At 41.1% G+C, this 15,217-nt stretch overlaps 1 protein-coding gene across 3 annotated transcripts in view; it reads left to right on the top strand.

Annotated features, from left to right (window-relative positions):
- Nucleotides 1-15,217, top strand: part of DIAPH2 (diaphanous related formin 2) — a 1,301,891-nt gene that overhangs the window by 107,507 nt on the left and 1,179,167 nt on the right. For all 3 annotated transcript variants that reach the window (XM_088475573.1, XM_088475574.1, XM_088475575.1), the window contains one exon: nucleotides 6,074-6,094. In XM_088475573.1, coding sequence (XP_088331699.1) covers nucleotides 6,074-6,094 — 21 coding nt within the window. The remainder of the gene's footprint in view (nucleotides 1-6,073; nucleotides 6,095-15,217) is intronic.

The following is a 15,217-nucleotide window of genomic DNA, read 5'->3' as shown; positions in this document are numbered from 1 at the left end:
ACTAACCTCCCAAGCATTTTGTGGACCGAACCCGTATTTGGCCTGTCAATTCATTCTGAACTGGTAACATCACGGAGGCACATGGTGCCTCATGCCTCTGTTGATGCCACTAGCTCATTGTGCTAATTGGTGTAATCGTGGTGGTTTTATCTTTTTTTTTTGTTATATTTATTTTCCTGTATTGACATTTTTGGCATCTCCTTGTTCCCTCAAGCACGATAAGGGTCACTCACGCGCCTCTAATGCGCTTTCCAATGTACACAAACGTTTTGTTTCATTAGCATGTAGCCGACATCCCTGGGCCGCTCCGTAATCTGAGAGGCGGCACTTTCATTACGCGACACCAACGAGAGTCCGCCTCTCCAGCTCGCGGCTAATCCGTGGGATTTCGCTGCAGACATCTCTCAGTTTATCAAACACAACAACATAAATGTTAATGGTACCTGGGTAAATCAAAGTGACGAGAACTCTGATGGATGTCATCTTACTCAGTATTTTAAAGCTTCGCTCCATATACAAGTTCGCCAACCTCTTGAAAATGAGCGCGCCGTAAGATAATTCTGTGTAAACTACATTAAGCTTCTTTTGGCTTTCCAATCTGACAGTAACTATTATTGCTGATGAGAGATTCCCACCTTTCACATCCTTACACAATTCTTAACGTTTGAAGCTGGAAATTGGAGGTATAGGAATTACAGTCCATGATTAATGCTTCCGTATCTAGGCAACTGAGAGCTGACAGGGCTCTGTTCGAGCCACTGTGTGTGTATATCTATATATGTATACAGTGTCTGTGTATACAGTGTGTGTGTGTGTGTACACGTATGTGTGTGTGTATATAGTGTGTGTGTGTGTGTGTATATCTATATATGTATACAGTGTCTGTGTATACAGTGTGTGTGTGTGTACACGTATGTGTGTGTGTATATAGTGTGTGTATATCTATATATGTATACATTGTCTGTGTATACACTGTGTGTGGGTGTGTACACGTATGTGTGTGTGTGTATATAGTGTGTGTGTGTGTATATATATGTATACAGTGTCTGTGTATACAGTGTGTGTGTGTGTGTGTACACGTATGTGTGTGTGTATATAGTGTGTGTGTGTATATATAGTGTGTGTGTGTATATCTATATATGTATACAGTGTCTGTGTATACAGTGTGTGTGTGTGTACACGTATGTGTGTGTGTATATAGTGTGTGTGTGTGTGTGTATATCTATATATGTATACACTGTCTGTGTATACACTGTGTGTGTGTGTGACTGTGTACACGTATGTGTGTGTGTGTATATAGTGTGTGTGTGTGTGTATGTATGTATATATATATATAAACACACACAGTGGCTAAACGAAAATATGTTGGTGCCTCCTACCTCAGTGACAGCACTGGTTCCTAAAGTAAATTAAAAGAAAAAAGTGATGAGCAACAATGTGCATGAGACTCAACGAATTCCAAAGGGCTAATTTACTAAAGGGTAAAAAAAAAAAAATCTGTATTGCCTGCCGAAAAAAATGGGTATATTTCATCAGTAACGGGGGCTTTGTTTTTTTTTTTTGTTTTTTTTTTTGTTCGTTTTGCTCAATGAAACAGAGTGTTAGCCTATTTAACAAGTATTGTGGCAGATGGTAATCTAAATTAATATATTTTTATTTTTTATCTTTTTTTTTTTTGTTTAGTAGAACTGCTGGCACAAACCTGGGCATTCAATTCCACTGCGCATGTACTGTATGATCCGGCTCACTGACTCAGGCCACCGTATGTGGGCCGGGACTGGCGCGGCTCCAGGCCCATTTAGACAAAGCAGCTAACTATAGAGCTCAGCTGCCAGAAAAAATTAGAGATGTGGGATTAGTTTCTTGCCAGGATATTCGCAAATAATAAAAAAAAATATATATATATGGGTAAGATTTATCAAATCTTGGAGAGAAAGTTAAGTTTTTTTGAATTTTTCTAGCACGGCCTGTAAAATGACAGATGGAAGCTGATTTTCTGCTTTGGGTAACCTCCACTTTCTCTCTACAAAGCTTGATAAATACCCCCTTCCCTATAATGTTTTATCCAGTAAGTAATATATCAGTGGATAGTCATACTACATGTTTCTTTAGGAATTGTGATTTGTCCTTTTATCTCATTATTCAGTTGATGTAAGATAATTGGAAGTTACACATAACACCAATGAACTGTAATAATCTTCACGTATGTTATGAATGCTGCATGTGTTTATGCGCCACACAAACTTTGGTTTAAGATTTGCATTTGAGCAACCCGAGGCCTATTCAAAAAGTTGTCTCGCTTTACGGACCTGCACATTCTTTTTGTTTGTGAATTTATTTTTAATGGTTGAACAAATACTGTATATGGGAAGATTTTTGTGAACTCTACAATCAGATATACGGTAAGATATACGGTAAGGTGATAGTTGTTCAAACTTATCATTTCTCATCATCCCAATTCAGCAATTTCTCGTAACTATTTTGTTCATCAAAAAAAAACATTTTCAATCAAACACTTACTGAAGCCAATAGAACCTTAGAATTGAAGAAAACCCAGAATCATTCATATTTTTTTTTTTACATGGCGCAATGCAGTTGTAAAATGTGCTGTGTAATGAGAATTCGGATATAGCAAATCCTAATCCAGCCTCTGTACTGCTTACATGTATTCGGGGGTCTTCCATCCTCAATAGTCAGAACTTTTATTTCAGCCTTTGCTTGCAGTGTTTACGTATATTGTCGAGTCGCTACATGAATCGACCATCAATGAGTGTGTCTGTGACTCTGCAGGTAGAGCGTACACTAGTGCAAATTCTGTTGTGAAGCCCAACAGAGGTGGTCAGCATTCGGGAAATATCCAAGAACGTACCTGTAATGTATTATATGAAAATGGAAACCTTTTTTTTAATATTTAAACATGACAAACCCAACGCGTTTCAGGGCCTTTAGGACCCAAATTGTATCAAGTTCCCCAGTTGCTGACATTTTTCATTCCTCATGTAACAGTCATAGGTCCGTATTCAATTAGAGGCGAAAAGTGCCGTTGGTCAAAAAGTTGTTGTCAAAGTTTCCGTGGATTTGGACTTTCTGCCTGTTTTCAAAGTATCTCCATAAACAATTCCAGGACGATTTTACCTAAACGGAAACTCAATGCAATGTAATAGGCGGAAAAGTATCTCCTGTGAATAGCAGGTGAAAAAAAGTGCAAAATCATTATTTTGGGGTACAAACATGGGGAAAGGACAACCCTTGGGACAGCTCCCCAAAGGATAAATCAACAAGAAAATAAAAAATAAAAATTACCTCAAAACACCCCAAAAAAGTACTTACGTTTTTGGGAGCGAAAAAGTAAAAAGTGGGGGGACAAGCATAAAAACTAGCAAAATAGCCTTCTTGGGGGCCAGCAAGGATGGGTCAGATGTTTTTAGGATTGCAGGTGCATTTTTTGACGGTTTTTAAAAGTTCACTTCAGAGTCCTAACAATATGCCAGCACCCATTTTCAAGTACCCCAAATTTGACTGGAGTACTTATTTTCTCCAAAAAATCCTGCTTTATGCCATTCTTCACCACTTTTACAAAGACGCTAATAAGAAGCAATTTAGACTACTTAAGTACCCCCAAACACTTGTATTAGGGGTGTTGGTACACATGTACATTGATTACCTATGTTAGTGCATCTTTTATTGGGGTACAGACTGATTTCCCCACTTCTCAAAGTACTTACCGCATGTTCCTTAATCGCTGCTTTCCGATTTTCGCTTGTTTGAAATTTAATAGGGTGAAAAGCGGGGACGCGCACGGAAAGTTTTCACCTCTGAAACCGGTGAAGGAGGCGGAAAGTCGGACAGGTGAAACTTTTCCGACTTTTCGCCTCTAATTGAATACGGGCCTCAGTGTGTTTCCTTAGAGTGGATCAGATCTCTATAATTCCAGTATTCGAGGTTTGAGTAAACCTAACATAATGGTCTCTCTAATCCATGCTAATTATTGAGCCAGGTGGACGAACTACTGCAACAAAGTCTGCTCTATCTGTAAATTTAGTTGGATAGTGCGCAAAGAAAAATCAATAGAAACCTCTTGGAAAAATGTTTGGAGCGATCTCTTTAGAAATGGCAAAATGAAAAGAAAAATGTTTATTATATTTTTATATAATAGACGAATTGTAAGCGCAAACTTCTCGCTGGGCCTGGTTCAGAGATGGGAGCAGCTGCGTTCACTCTTGCGCCTTTTGCCGGAGTCGTGGTATCAGCCCTTCCCCTGGTGTCTGCACGTGCGAGGATTGTGGCGCCCACTGTCAGTGCCTCTGCACGCTGTAATACCATCAGCGTTTCTGTACACGCCACCATCGGCTCAGCTCCCATACTTGCACCAGGTCTATAGACGGTGCAGTTTCAACATCTGACTCTCGCCTCCTATGCAACGCCCGCAGCTCTCCCATTACCCCCCCAGCAATGCCAATCAAGAGTAAAGCAGTGCCTGTCTCCTTTAAGGTCGCAGTTATTCATTCTGGTGAAATAACCGTAAAGTGTCATGGACCGTGTTTTGTTAATATATTACATGAGCCATCTACAGGCAGAGGGGCCCATTTATGGTTTCAAGACCCATTTTGAGGAGATAAAACATCAGTTATAGCAGTTTATTAAAAATAATAATTAAAGAAAAATTGCTGTTCCAGCGCAGTAAGAGTTAACGTATTATGTGGCTTTTTTTTATACGAAGCAATTTGTTTTATTAAGATCCCATTCTTTTACTGGACTGCGTCAGAGTTACAGTGAAAAGACCTTCGTTCTGGGTATAAAGCGGTCTGTGTTCTGACCTGGAATCCCTGTTATTGGCAATCACCTTGCCTTGTATGCGAGCACATTTCCACGTACGTTCACTTTCCACTATCCTGGGAAGATTCACACGATGTGTGGGATTTTCTTCTCTTAGCATCAAGCTTCAGCGTAAAATAATATGTCATAATTTATTATTTCTTGGATATTGCAGGCAAGGATAGTATTTTGCCAATGTGGTTCCAGTAATATTCTAATTCCTGAGGCAGACAGGGATAACGAGATCTGACAGACGCGGCGTGAAGCCTAAGAAAAGCGCTCTTAACCATATGATGTCGTAGAAGGTCATATTTATGGGGACCTGATTCCAGGGTAACCTGTGACCCTCAAGCTATTGTAGAACTACACATCCCAGCAGGCTGTACAGAGAAACGTGTCCATAACATCTGTAGAGCTGCAGGTAGCCCATTTCTTTAAAGTGCTAGCCTCCAGCAATCCTTCTCATGATCAAACCAGCTTTCATATGGTGCTGGCAGGCTGGTGACGCTACAGCCACAGGCCCCTATGTTAAATAAGTCTATCTTCCCATAAATAAAGGGATTTTTGTTTTATCTGTGGTTTTCTTTTATGTTTCTGTCTATAATATTTGTGTTCAAATATACGTTACAGTTTTTCATCTTACGAAGGTTGTGTTTTTAGTCATAAGGTGTAAATGCCGTACTTGTCCACTTATTTGCAGCATCCAATCAGAGATTAGCTTTCATGGTTCAACTTTGGGCTGTTGAAAGCTACGATCCAATTTGATCCAATGGGTTTCAGCCCAGGTATCATAAAGTTGCCTATATCCAGAAGCGGTGATGATCAAATAAATAACAAAATGTTTATATTATTATAATATGTCATTTTTGTACATGTTTGTTTGCATAGCATGTCTGAGGCCGCCATTTTGTCATCACCTTTGCTCCACAGTGCCTGAAATGCATGTGTCCGCCATTTTGTCATTTGTAGCTGTTTGTCAAGTGTGAACGGAATAAAACATTTGTCCATAAATAATGGTGCAGGGCAAACAATTTGTTTCTACTATTTAATATATATTGGTCCACTAATGCATGTTTACTGTACGTCGCTGTGTGTTGGTGAAAAACAGCATGGGTTTTGTATAATTTCATGTGGTAATCTAGTTACGTAACCATACTTATTAACGTAGTTGCATAGTGCACCTGCTTGAATCTACTACTAATTTGTGCTGTTTGTTTTTTTCACCTTCTAATCCCTCTACGCTGACCCCTGCATGCAGATAACTGGGAGTAAAGCTGTGGTGAGTACTACCTGTATACTTTATGTTATACCTGATCTGTATACTGTACACTGTTTATGTCATGCAGTTGGCTTTTTTGCCTAGTTCTCACATAACATATAACTGTGTATATGACTATAGTTTTATTTGTTGATTTGCAAATGTTCCCCACATCTGGATGTCTTACTGTCAGCCAAGTCTTCCAACCAGCGTAGACCATTGTTAGATTCCATGATTGAAGAGCTGGACTCTCTTTAGCAAATCTAAGCAAAAGGCCTAGTTGGTTGCCACGGGTAACATATGAATGACACCTTTTGCACCATGTTTATATGTTTTTACCATAGAGTCTGGTTGAGCTGTTATGGCATTGCACCGTAGAGGTTTACAGCAATATCTTACTATCAAACAACATAAGGGACAGTATTTGATCTTTTGGCTGTTATAATCTCCACATCCATGAGGTGAAAGGTCTGTCTTTGTAATCATTAATGATGATTAAATTCTTCAACACCACCGCCAATCTAAATTTTTGTAGTATCTGCACTGATCATCCAAAACTTGGCATACCAATGTGCAATCACTAAAGTTGCTTGGCCTCCATCCCTATGACCCTGCCTCCGCTCTTGCCAGTCTCCCTCCTAGAAGCACCAGTAATGGCTGATAGCAGTAATGTGTGTTAGAGATAGAGTTGGCACCAGTTTCCGTGGAATACGGGATCATCACAGATTTGAAAGCAACTTGCTGCGTCCCATTGATTCAATACGGGGCGCGGATTGTGCTGTTTTTAGGTCTGCAGAGTTAGATGCGCACTTTGTGTAATTTGTAGTATGGTGCCGCCGGTGACTGTGTGAGGCGGAGCGGAGCTGAGCGCCTATCTGTTACTTTGTCTGGACTTGGTGCTCCACGGTGGCTCCTCACCACAAACGACACTTCTCAACTGTGCAGATGACAGGGTAGACTGTGAGGGAAAGCCAGGGAGCAGGCTGAGGAGAGGCATTGGTGGCTGCGGATGGAGATCCAGGTGGTGGTGGCTGGTGAAGAGCGGGTGTACACACTGAATGTGGGGCAAGGGATGCCAAGAGGGAGGGGGGGATGTTGGTACTCTTTACCCAGGCCTGGAATTGGTGTAGATACCTGGCGGGGGCCCGGGTCAGTTGTTGAGGAGCAGCACTGGTGGTTGTGGGTGGAGATCCAGGTGGCAGTGGCTGGCGAAGAGTGGGTGTACACACTGTATGTGGGGCAAGGAACACCAAGGGCTGGGGGTGCTGGTACTCTTTACCCAGGCGTGGACTTGGTGGAGGTGCCCAGTTCAGTTGTTGAGGGGGACAAATGCCCTCCTTTGCAGACTGCCAAATGTATAGAGCTCCATGTTTTGAATTGTGGTGCTGGGTGAATCTGGATGGCTTTCCAAGGGTGGTGTTTGTCATTTAATTATTCACAACTGTGCGATTCATTGGCATTTAAAAAATAAAAACCTCAATTTAAAACTCTAGGTACGGTATGTCACCAGTGTGCAATAAGCATTTTTAAATTGGCTTTCTAGTTTCTCTTGCGAATCACCTAAATGTAGTCTTCTATCAGTACTTTGGGCCAAAAATAGATTTATTCGTAAATGTCTACAGGAATGAACTGCTGTACACACACGAAGCATTTTCCTCAATGATGATTGGCCAGTGAGGTGGAAAGACTTCCCTGTTGACCAATCCATAACTTCTAATGTTAGTGGAAAGGTTTTGCCTAGGAACTGTGCAGTACCTAGTCTTTTCCCGAGGAGCAGTTGCATCTAATTGTAACCCAGACCCCCCTGCTGCCCATTCCTGCACCATACTGACTCTAAAACACTGGTAAGGACGACATTTCCTGCCACCTGGAGTATTCATTTCTTTGTGCATGCTCACTTGCCACAGTGACCTTTATTAATAATTGCTCACCATTATAGCATGTGTGATCCACCAGTTGCGGCACCTCTCTAGCCCTGTAGAATGTTTTCACGAAGAGTTTACGATTGTAGAGTTTGTTTTGTAATAATATATAATATACAGTATCCTGCGCATTATTCCTCAGTTTCAAAATGAGCTCTAAAGTCAGAACTCGCTGAATATAAGCAATGACGCGTGAACCGATATTATTTAGAAGACTATATACATATTCACATCACATCACTTGTGAATGATTAAAATGCTTTTTTTTAATTCTCTCATGGGGCATCCCTTGTTCTACTTTTATTTTTGTAGCATATATTTTATTTTATTACATTTTTAGATTAGACATTAAGGGGCCTATGTCTCAAGCTGATTTTTACATAAAATGATGCAGACTTTGCAATTTCTGCATAATTTTATGTATCGATCCTATGTACTAATAAACACAATGCAGGAAATTTCACAGAAACCTCCGCCAAAGTGCTAATTAGCGCTGCAGATCTCGGTCCTCATTGTTATCAATGGGGAGCACAATCTGACCCCCATGTACTAAACTCCCCCCCCCCCCCCAAAAAAAAGCAAAGCATTTCTGAGTTTAGCACCAGTAGCTCACCTGGAGCCCCCATAGGCCCCTATAAGCCTATGGGGGCTCCAGGTGCAGGAGAGAGATCTTTCAATCTCTCTCCCGCAGCCCCCGGCCAGTCCCAGAAGCTGACGCTGTGCGGGGGACAGTGGTTACCGCAACCGTTGTCCCTGCAAGTTCCCCAGTAGAATTTTTATTTAAAAATTAAAATATCCCCGGTCAGCTAGGTACATAATAATCGCGGCAGTACTGCGATTATTAGTACATAGACCCCTCTATGATTTCAAAATGTTTATTTTCTAGATAATGTTTTGATTTTTGTAAATAGAAGCTTATTTCTCCCAATGATGCCAGAGCATTTATATTCCTCACTGTAAGAATAGAGGAATTGCTGAGGACGGTATGACTGACTGAGCACTGAAATCTGTGGGCAGGTAATTTAAGAGCGTGACATCGAACGGCGCAGCCAGACTGACGGATCAATACAAGTCATTCCCCCAGCAACCTGTCATCAAACCTTAAGCAGAACATATTTCCCCGTTGTACTGCTCTGTGGCATAGGTGGGCAATGTACAAATAGATAACAGTTGCAATTGCAGTCCCTGCTTGGCTTGCATTGGCACAAATCTGGACACCAAACGATCATTCAAAGCAAGTTTTTGGGAATGACTCCCCTGAGTGGATGTTCAGCCCCTTCTTGCGAGAGTGCATTGAACTTGATTACCCCATGTCGTTGTCTCGTAGGTTCTTCATTCAGAAAATAATAGATTAATCACAGTTCTTTTTTTTTTTCTTTTTTTTAATAAATACAATTAACAGAAGAGGCACATAATCTGAGGCTAATGGCACTTTAGAGGCATCTATCCAGGACAGGCAAAGCCTAAAAACAAACATTTCTTACAGCAAAGCCAATTTAGTGAGTAAAAAAAGCAACTTCAACCCATCTGTGTTTGCTACACTCTATCCTGCCGTGTTGCCTTCTCCTGCCAGTAGGGGGAGACAAACACTTGCCTATGGCCACAGATTGATTTTCGCTCTCAGTAGCCTGCTTTTTGTTTGATATATTGTTTTCATGCCCTGATATCATTTACATATTTAGATTTCTGTTCATGCCATTGTATGAATACTAAATATAAAACATTACATTTGCTAGAACGATAGCGCTCATGAAGCCGGCAGCTCGTTACATGACAAAAGGAAGAAAAAAAATATATAAAAAATGTTTAATTCTGAGCCTTCAAAGTAAAACTAATGGTGAGTTAATTATATCTGTTAAATGGTAAAAAGGGAAAAAAAAAAAGCCCTTTAATGTGCTGAAATTGCTGACCGTCTATAATCTGATTTAGATTCTATAGACGGGCAGATTCCTGGCTTAGCTGGCAGATCTTGGAAACAGGTATTTAATAAATGAATGGGGCGATGTTTACATCTCCTAAATGTGTCGTTTGTAAAGCAATCGGTTTATGCTGCCACGCGATCGTGTGTCCTCCTATATATTACATTATTCATTGCTGTACTGAGGTTTTTTAATTGTGACTTTACAAAATATATCTACTTGTACGGATCATCACATGCAGTAAAGGCCCCCATACATCAGAGATTGATTGCAGCAATCGTGCAATTTGCAATCGATTGTGCATAAAAATCTTTCCCTTTTTCAATCGATTGTGGCAATTCTGCAATCGATTGAAAAAGGGAAAGATTTTTATGCACAATCGATTGCAAATTGCACGATTGCTGCAATCAATCTCTGATGTATGGGGGCCTTTAGTCATGGCCCCTCTCTGTGCACAATCGGCCTTACATTGCAGGAAAAGCTTAAACTACCCAAATCCGTGTTTCCACTATAACCCCTAACTGTAGTCTTTATGTCAGTAGGTTTTTATCGGACAGCGCTAGACAGGAGGAATAATAAGGCAAATAAATCATATACAGTGTCTTTAATTAGTAGAACAAAGCTAATTGCACATACAGTACAGTGTACTAGCCAAGAGGTGACACGAGCTATCGGGGGTAACTGGAGTCCTGTGTTCCTGCTCTGCATTCCGCAACCTTTCCCCCAATGACAGGAACATTCCCAACACATTGGGGTCTATTTACTAAGCTGTGTTAAGAGCCGATTGGCTGGTACTTTATCTCCTAACTGCCATTTTTCAAACACAGCCTGTGACATGGCAGTTAGGAGCTGATTGGCTGGTACCTTATCACCGTTCACTTTATCTCCTAACACAGCTTAGTAAATAGACCCCTTTTGTCTGTTGCAATCATAACTCCGGGTAAATTACACACTGGCAACATTTTGGGGTCTATTCATTAAGCTGTGAAGAGAGAGAAATGGTCTATGTACTAAGCCTTGGAGAGAGAGAAAGTAACAACCAATCAGCTCCTGTCATTATTATAGGCTCCTGCTGTCATTATTATAGGCTCCTGCTGTCATTATTATAGGCTCCTGCTGTCATTATTATAGGCTCCAGCTATCATTATTATAGGCTCCTGCTGTCATTATTATATGCTCCTGCTGTCATTATTATAGGCTCCTGCTATCATCATTAATATTATAGGCTCCTGCTGTCATTATTATAGGCTCCTGCTGTCATTATTATAGGCTCCTGCTGTCATTATTATAGGCTCCTGCTGTCATTACTATAGGCTCCTGCTATCATTATTAATATTATAGGCTCCTGCTATCATTATTAATATTATAGGCTCCTGCTGTCATTATTATAGGCTCCTGCTGTCATTATTATAGGCACCTGCTGTCATTATTATAGGCTCCTGCTATCATTATTATAGGCTCCTGCTGTCATTATTAATATTATAGGCTCCTGCTATCATTATTATAGGCTCCTGCTGTCATTATTATAGGCTCCTGCTATCATTATTAATATTATAGGCTCCTGCTGTCATTATTATAGGCCCCTTATACTCTGATACTGCAGCCTTTATTATAGGCCCCTTATACTGCTGCCTTTATTATAGGCCCCTTATACTGCTGCCTTTATTATAGGCCCCTTATACTGCTGCCTTTATTATAGGCCCCTTATACTGCTGCCTTTATTATAGGCCCCTTATACCCTGATACTGCTGCCTTTATTATAGGCCCCTTATACTGCAGACTTTATTATACGCCCCTGATACTCTGATACTGCAGCCTTTATGATAGGCCCCTGATACTGCAGCCTTTATGATAGGCCCCTGATAGTGCAGCCTTTATTATAGCCCCTGATACCCCTTGCCTGTATTATAGCCCCTGATACCCCTTGCCTGTATTATAGCCCCTGATACCCCTTGCCTTTATTATAGCCCCTGATACCCCTTGCCTTTATTATAGCCCCTGATACCCCTTGCCTTTATTATAGGCCCCTGATACCCCTTGCCTTTATTATAGGCCCCTGATACCCCTTGCCTTTATTATAGGCCCCTGATACCCCTTGCCTTTATTATAGGCCCCTGATACCCCTTGCCTTTATTATAGGCCCCTGATACCCCTTGCCTTTATTATAGGCCCCTGATACCCCTTGCCTTTATTATAGGCCCCTGATACCCCTTGCCTTTATTATAGGCCCCTGATACCCCTTGCCTTTATTATAGGCCCCTGATACCCCTTGCCTTTATTATAGGCCCCTGATACCCCTTGCCTTTATTATAGGCCCCTGATACCCCTTGCCTTTATTATAGGCCCCTGATACCCCTTGCCTTTATTATAGGCCCCTGATACCCCTGCCTTTATTATAGGCCCCTGATACCCCTGCCTTTATTATAGGCCCCTGACTGTGCTGCCTTTATTATAGGCCCCTGATACCGCTGCCTTTGTTATAGGCCCCTGATACCGCTGCCTTTGTTATAGGCCCCTGATACCGCTGCCTTTGTTATAGGCCCCTGATACCGCTGCCTTTGTTATAGGCCCCTGATACCGCTGCCTTTGTTATAGGCCCCTGATACCGCTGCCTTTGTTATAGGCCCCTGATACCTTTATTATAGGCCCCTGATACCCCTTGCCTTTATTATAGGCCCCTGATACCGCTGCCTTGTCATGTGTTGGGCAATACATTAATGAGCCTAATCACCAGCTAAAACCTCATGTTGTTGCCAGCTAGAGCGCTGATCGCCCTCTCCTACATCTGACCCACCAGAAATAAAATTCACCTGGGCACTAGACGAGTAGGTTAATAATCATCTGTCTGGCCGTTTAATGATAATAAACCGTCTGGATTTCTATTGTAACAAAGTATTTTTCTGCAAGTGAGCGGCTCTGGGCGCCCTCCCCGCCGCTGAGTAATTACTCCCTGTTACATGGCCCCGTATCGAGCCGGTGACGTTTAGCATTATCACAGTGAAATAGGCAATGTTGACATTTTCCTATTTCTTGTTTGGATATATCGGATCAATAGTGCATTTTTTTATTTTTTTTTTTCATATGTGCAAAAACAAGGTTAGTATATTAACTATTGATGGATGCCCAATTTTAGCACCTGAGAAGGTCAATGCCAAGTTCCCGAATGTGTGTTGTGTCTCCGAATTTCACAGCTCTGAAATTGGTTAATCAGCGCCCAGGTCTGAATTAAGCTGCTGCCTTCAGTGATCTGTTTTGACAAATTAAAACCTAGCTGAGCCCTTACACATGTCACGGATGCTTCTCTGTATCACGGTGTAACCCCTTCAGGGGGAAACCTATCACAACTGCCAGTGACACCACTGAAGGAACATCTGGCAAACGCCATATGGCGTACCTATTTTATTCTGCTTCCGTGGGCTCTCAAGTCTCCTTTTAAAGCGTAAGCACCTTCCCCGAGTGATTATTCATTCCCAGGCTGAGCCGCTTCCAACATGAATCCGCTTTGTTTTCAAGGAAGAACAATCTGAAACTTGCCCATTCGTCCGCAATCCCTCAACATCTGCGCATATTACCTTGTCCCGTGTCCGTAATAGAGTCTTTCTATCCTTCACGTACGCCATGGGGTCTTTCATTCAAACCGTACGCCAGGCTAAAATAAGGGCTAATATATCCTTGGCTGTCACTGGGTCGTGTCAAGTATTAACAAAATTTAAATAATATATTATAAATACCATTTATAAAGTAAATTTGCAAGTTATTGTTCTTAACCCTTCTGTTATAAGTGATATGGACAAAAATTAAGCATATACTAAAGTTTTCCTAACCTATCTACTTGTGCAATGTAGATATCGGCTAGCTGCCTGGTGTAAAATGCACCATTTATAACCACTGCTACTTTCAGAAGTTGGCAAGGCATACTGGGACTTGTAGTTCCAGGGCAGTAGCAGAGACGCAAGTCTTCAAACGTGATTTAGTTATGTTAGGGAGTTTAAATAAGATGCTTAAGAAAATATCCTCTCACAGCTCACAAGTAGGTGGGTTACAGAAACTGTAACGTGTGCTTATTCTCTACCGAAATGCAGCAGGGATGTTCCTACAGTAGCACTAATTTGCCAATCATCTTACTAAATGGAGGATATGATTTAAGAAGTAACAGTATGTCGTTACTTTGTAAATCTATATGCAAAAGAAAAGAACTGTGAATTGTCACATTACTAATGGCATATGTAGAATGATTCTCTAGAAATAAAACTGCAAGCCTATTGTCACCGAGTGACAGCAAACGTGTTACATTGTTAATACTGGGCGAGGCTTCAGAAGCAAGACACATTAACGCAAGGTGTTAAGTTATGACCGTGTTTGTGGAAGGATTACTCTGTAGCACTGCGCACACAAGTTGTGGCAATCTTATGGTGCATACACACGGTCAGATCGGTCGATTGAACGATTTTACCAACGATTTGAATGATTGAACGATTTCAGACAGTATTAAAATGAATGAAATCGTCCAAATCTGACTGCAAACACATCAGATGTCAGATATTGTTATCCGATAATCGGGAACGTGCATCGTTCATCGTTGCAGGCTCTCATGTCAGATTTTCTCAGATATGAACGATTTTTAAAATCGTTATCGCTAAGATCTGACACAAAATCTGACCGTGTGTGTATGCACCATTAGAGATACGCAGGGCTTAGGAAATCTTCCGCAGTTAACACATTAGGTGCCAGCTTGTGAAATTCATAGTCCATTATTATTGGTCTGATCACATATGTGAACGCTGATATACAAATCTAAAAATAATGAACATTACTGGACATTTTTTTTTGTATTCATGAGCTTTAATTTAAAAACAATGTCCCCTTAATGACCAAAGACCTTTTGTCAATTATTTATTTTGATTCCTGTAGTTTATATAGAATGCTTATCTCCTGATTTTATAATACCATAAATGACATTTTATACACAGCCTGATCTTGCACATCTCATCTATGCCGTATAAACATGCCTGTAAGATGCTCATTGATGATTGCAGTCATACCGTAATTCACATTAACTTATTACCTGCAATAATTATAAAATAGACTGTGCTGGTTAAAGAACCTAAAATAATTAATTGTTAATTGGTGACTCCACAAATGGCCCCGCTGGTGAAGCCACACCTCTAAATGACAGAACAGTAGAGGAAAAGCAGCTCGCATAATATAATGCTAGGATTGTGCCCCCTACTCACTGTGTTGCCACAAGACCCTCCTCACTGCCACCATCGACTCTGTTTACCTGCTGGCTATGTACGGCAGGG

The sequence above is a fragment of the Taudactylus pleione genome, unplaced genomic scaffold (assembly GCF_031769625.1).
Source record: "Taudactylus pleione unplaced genomic scaffold, aTauple2 ptg000174l, whole genome shotgun sequence".
Taxonomy (NCBI): Eukaryota; Metazoa; Chordata; class Amphibia; order Anura; family Myobatrachidae; genus Taudactylus; species Taudactylus pleione.
Note: the sequence above shows the minus strand (reverse complement) of the source record. Positions and strands in the feature narration are given on the sequence as shown.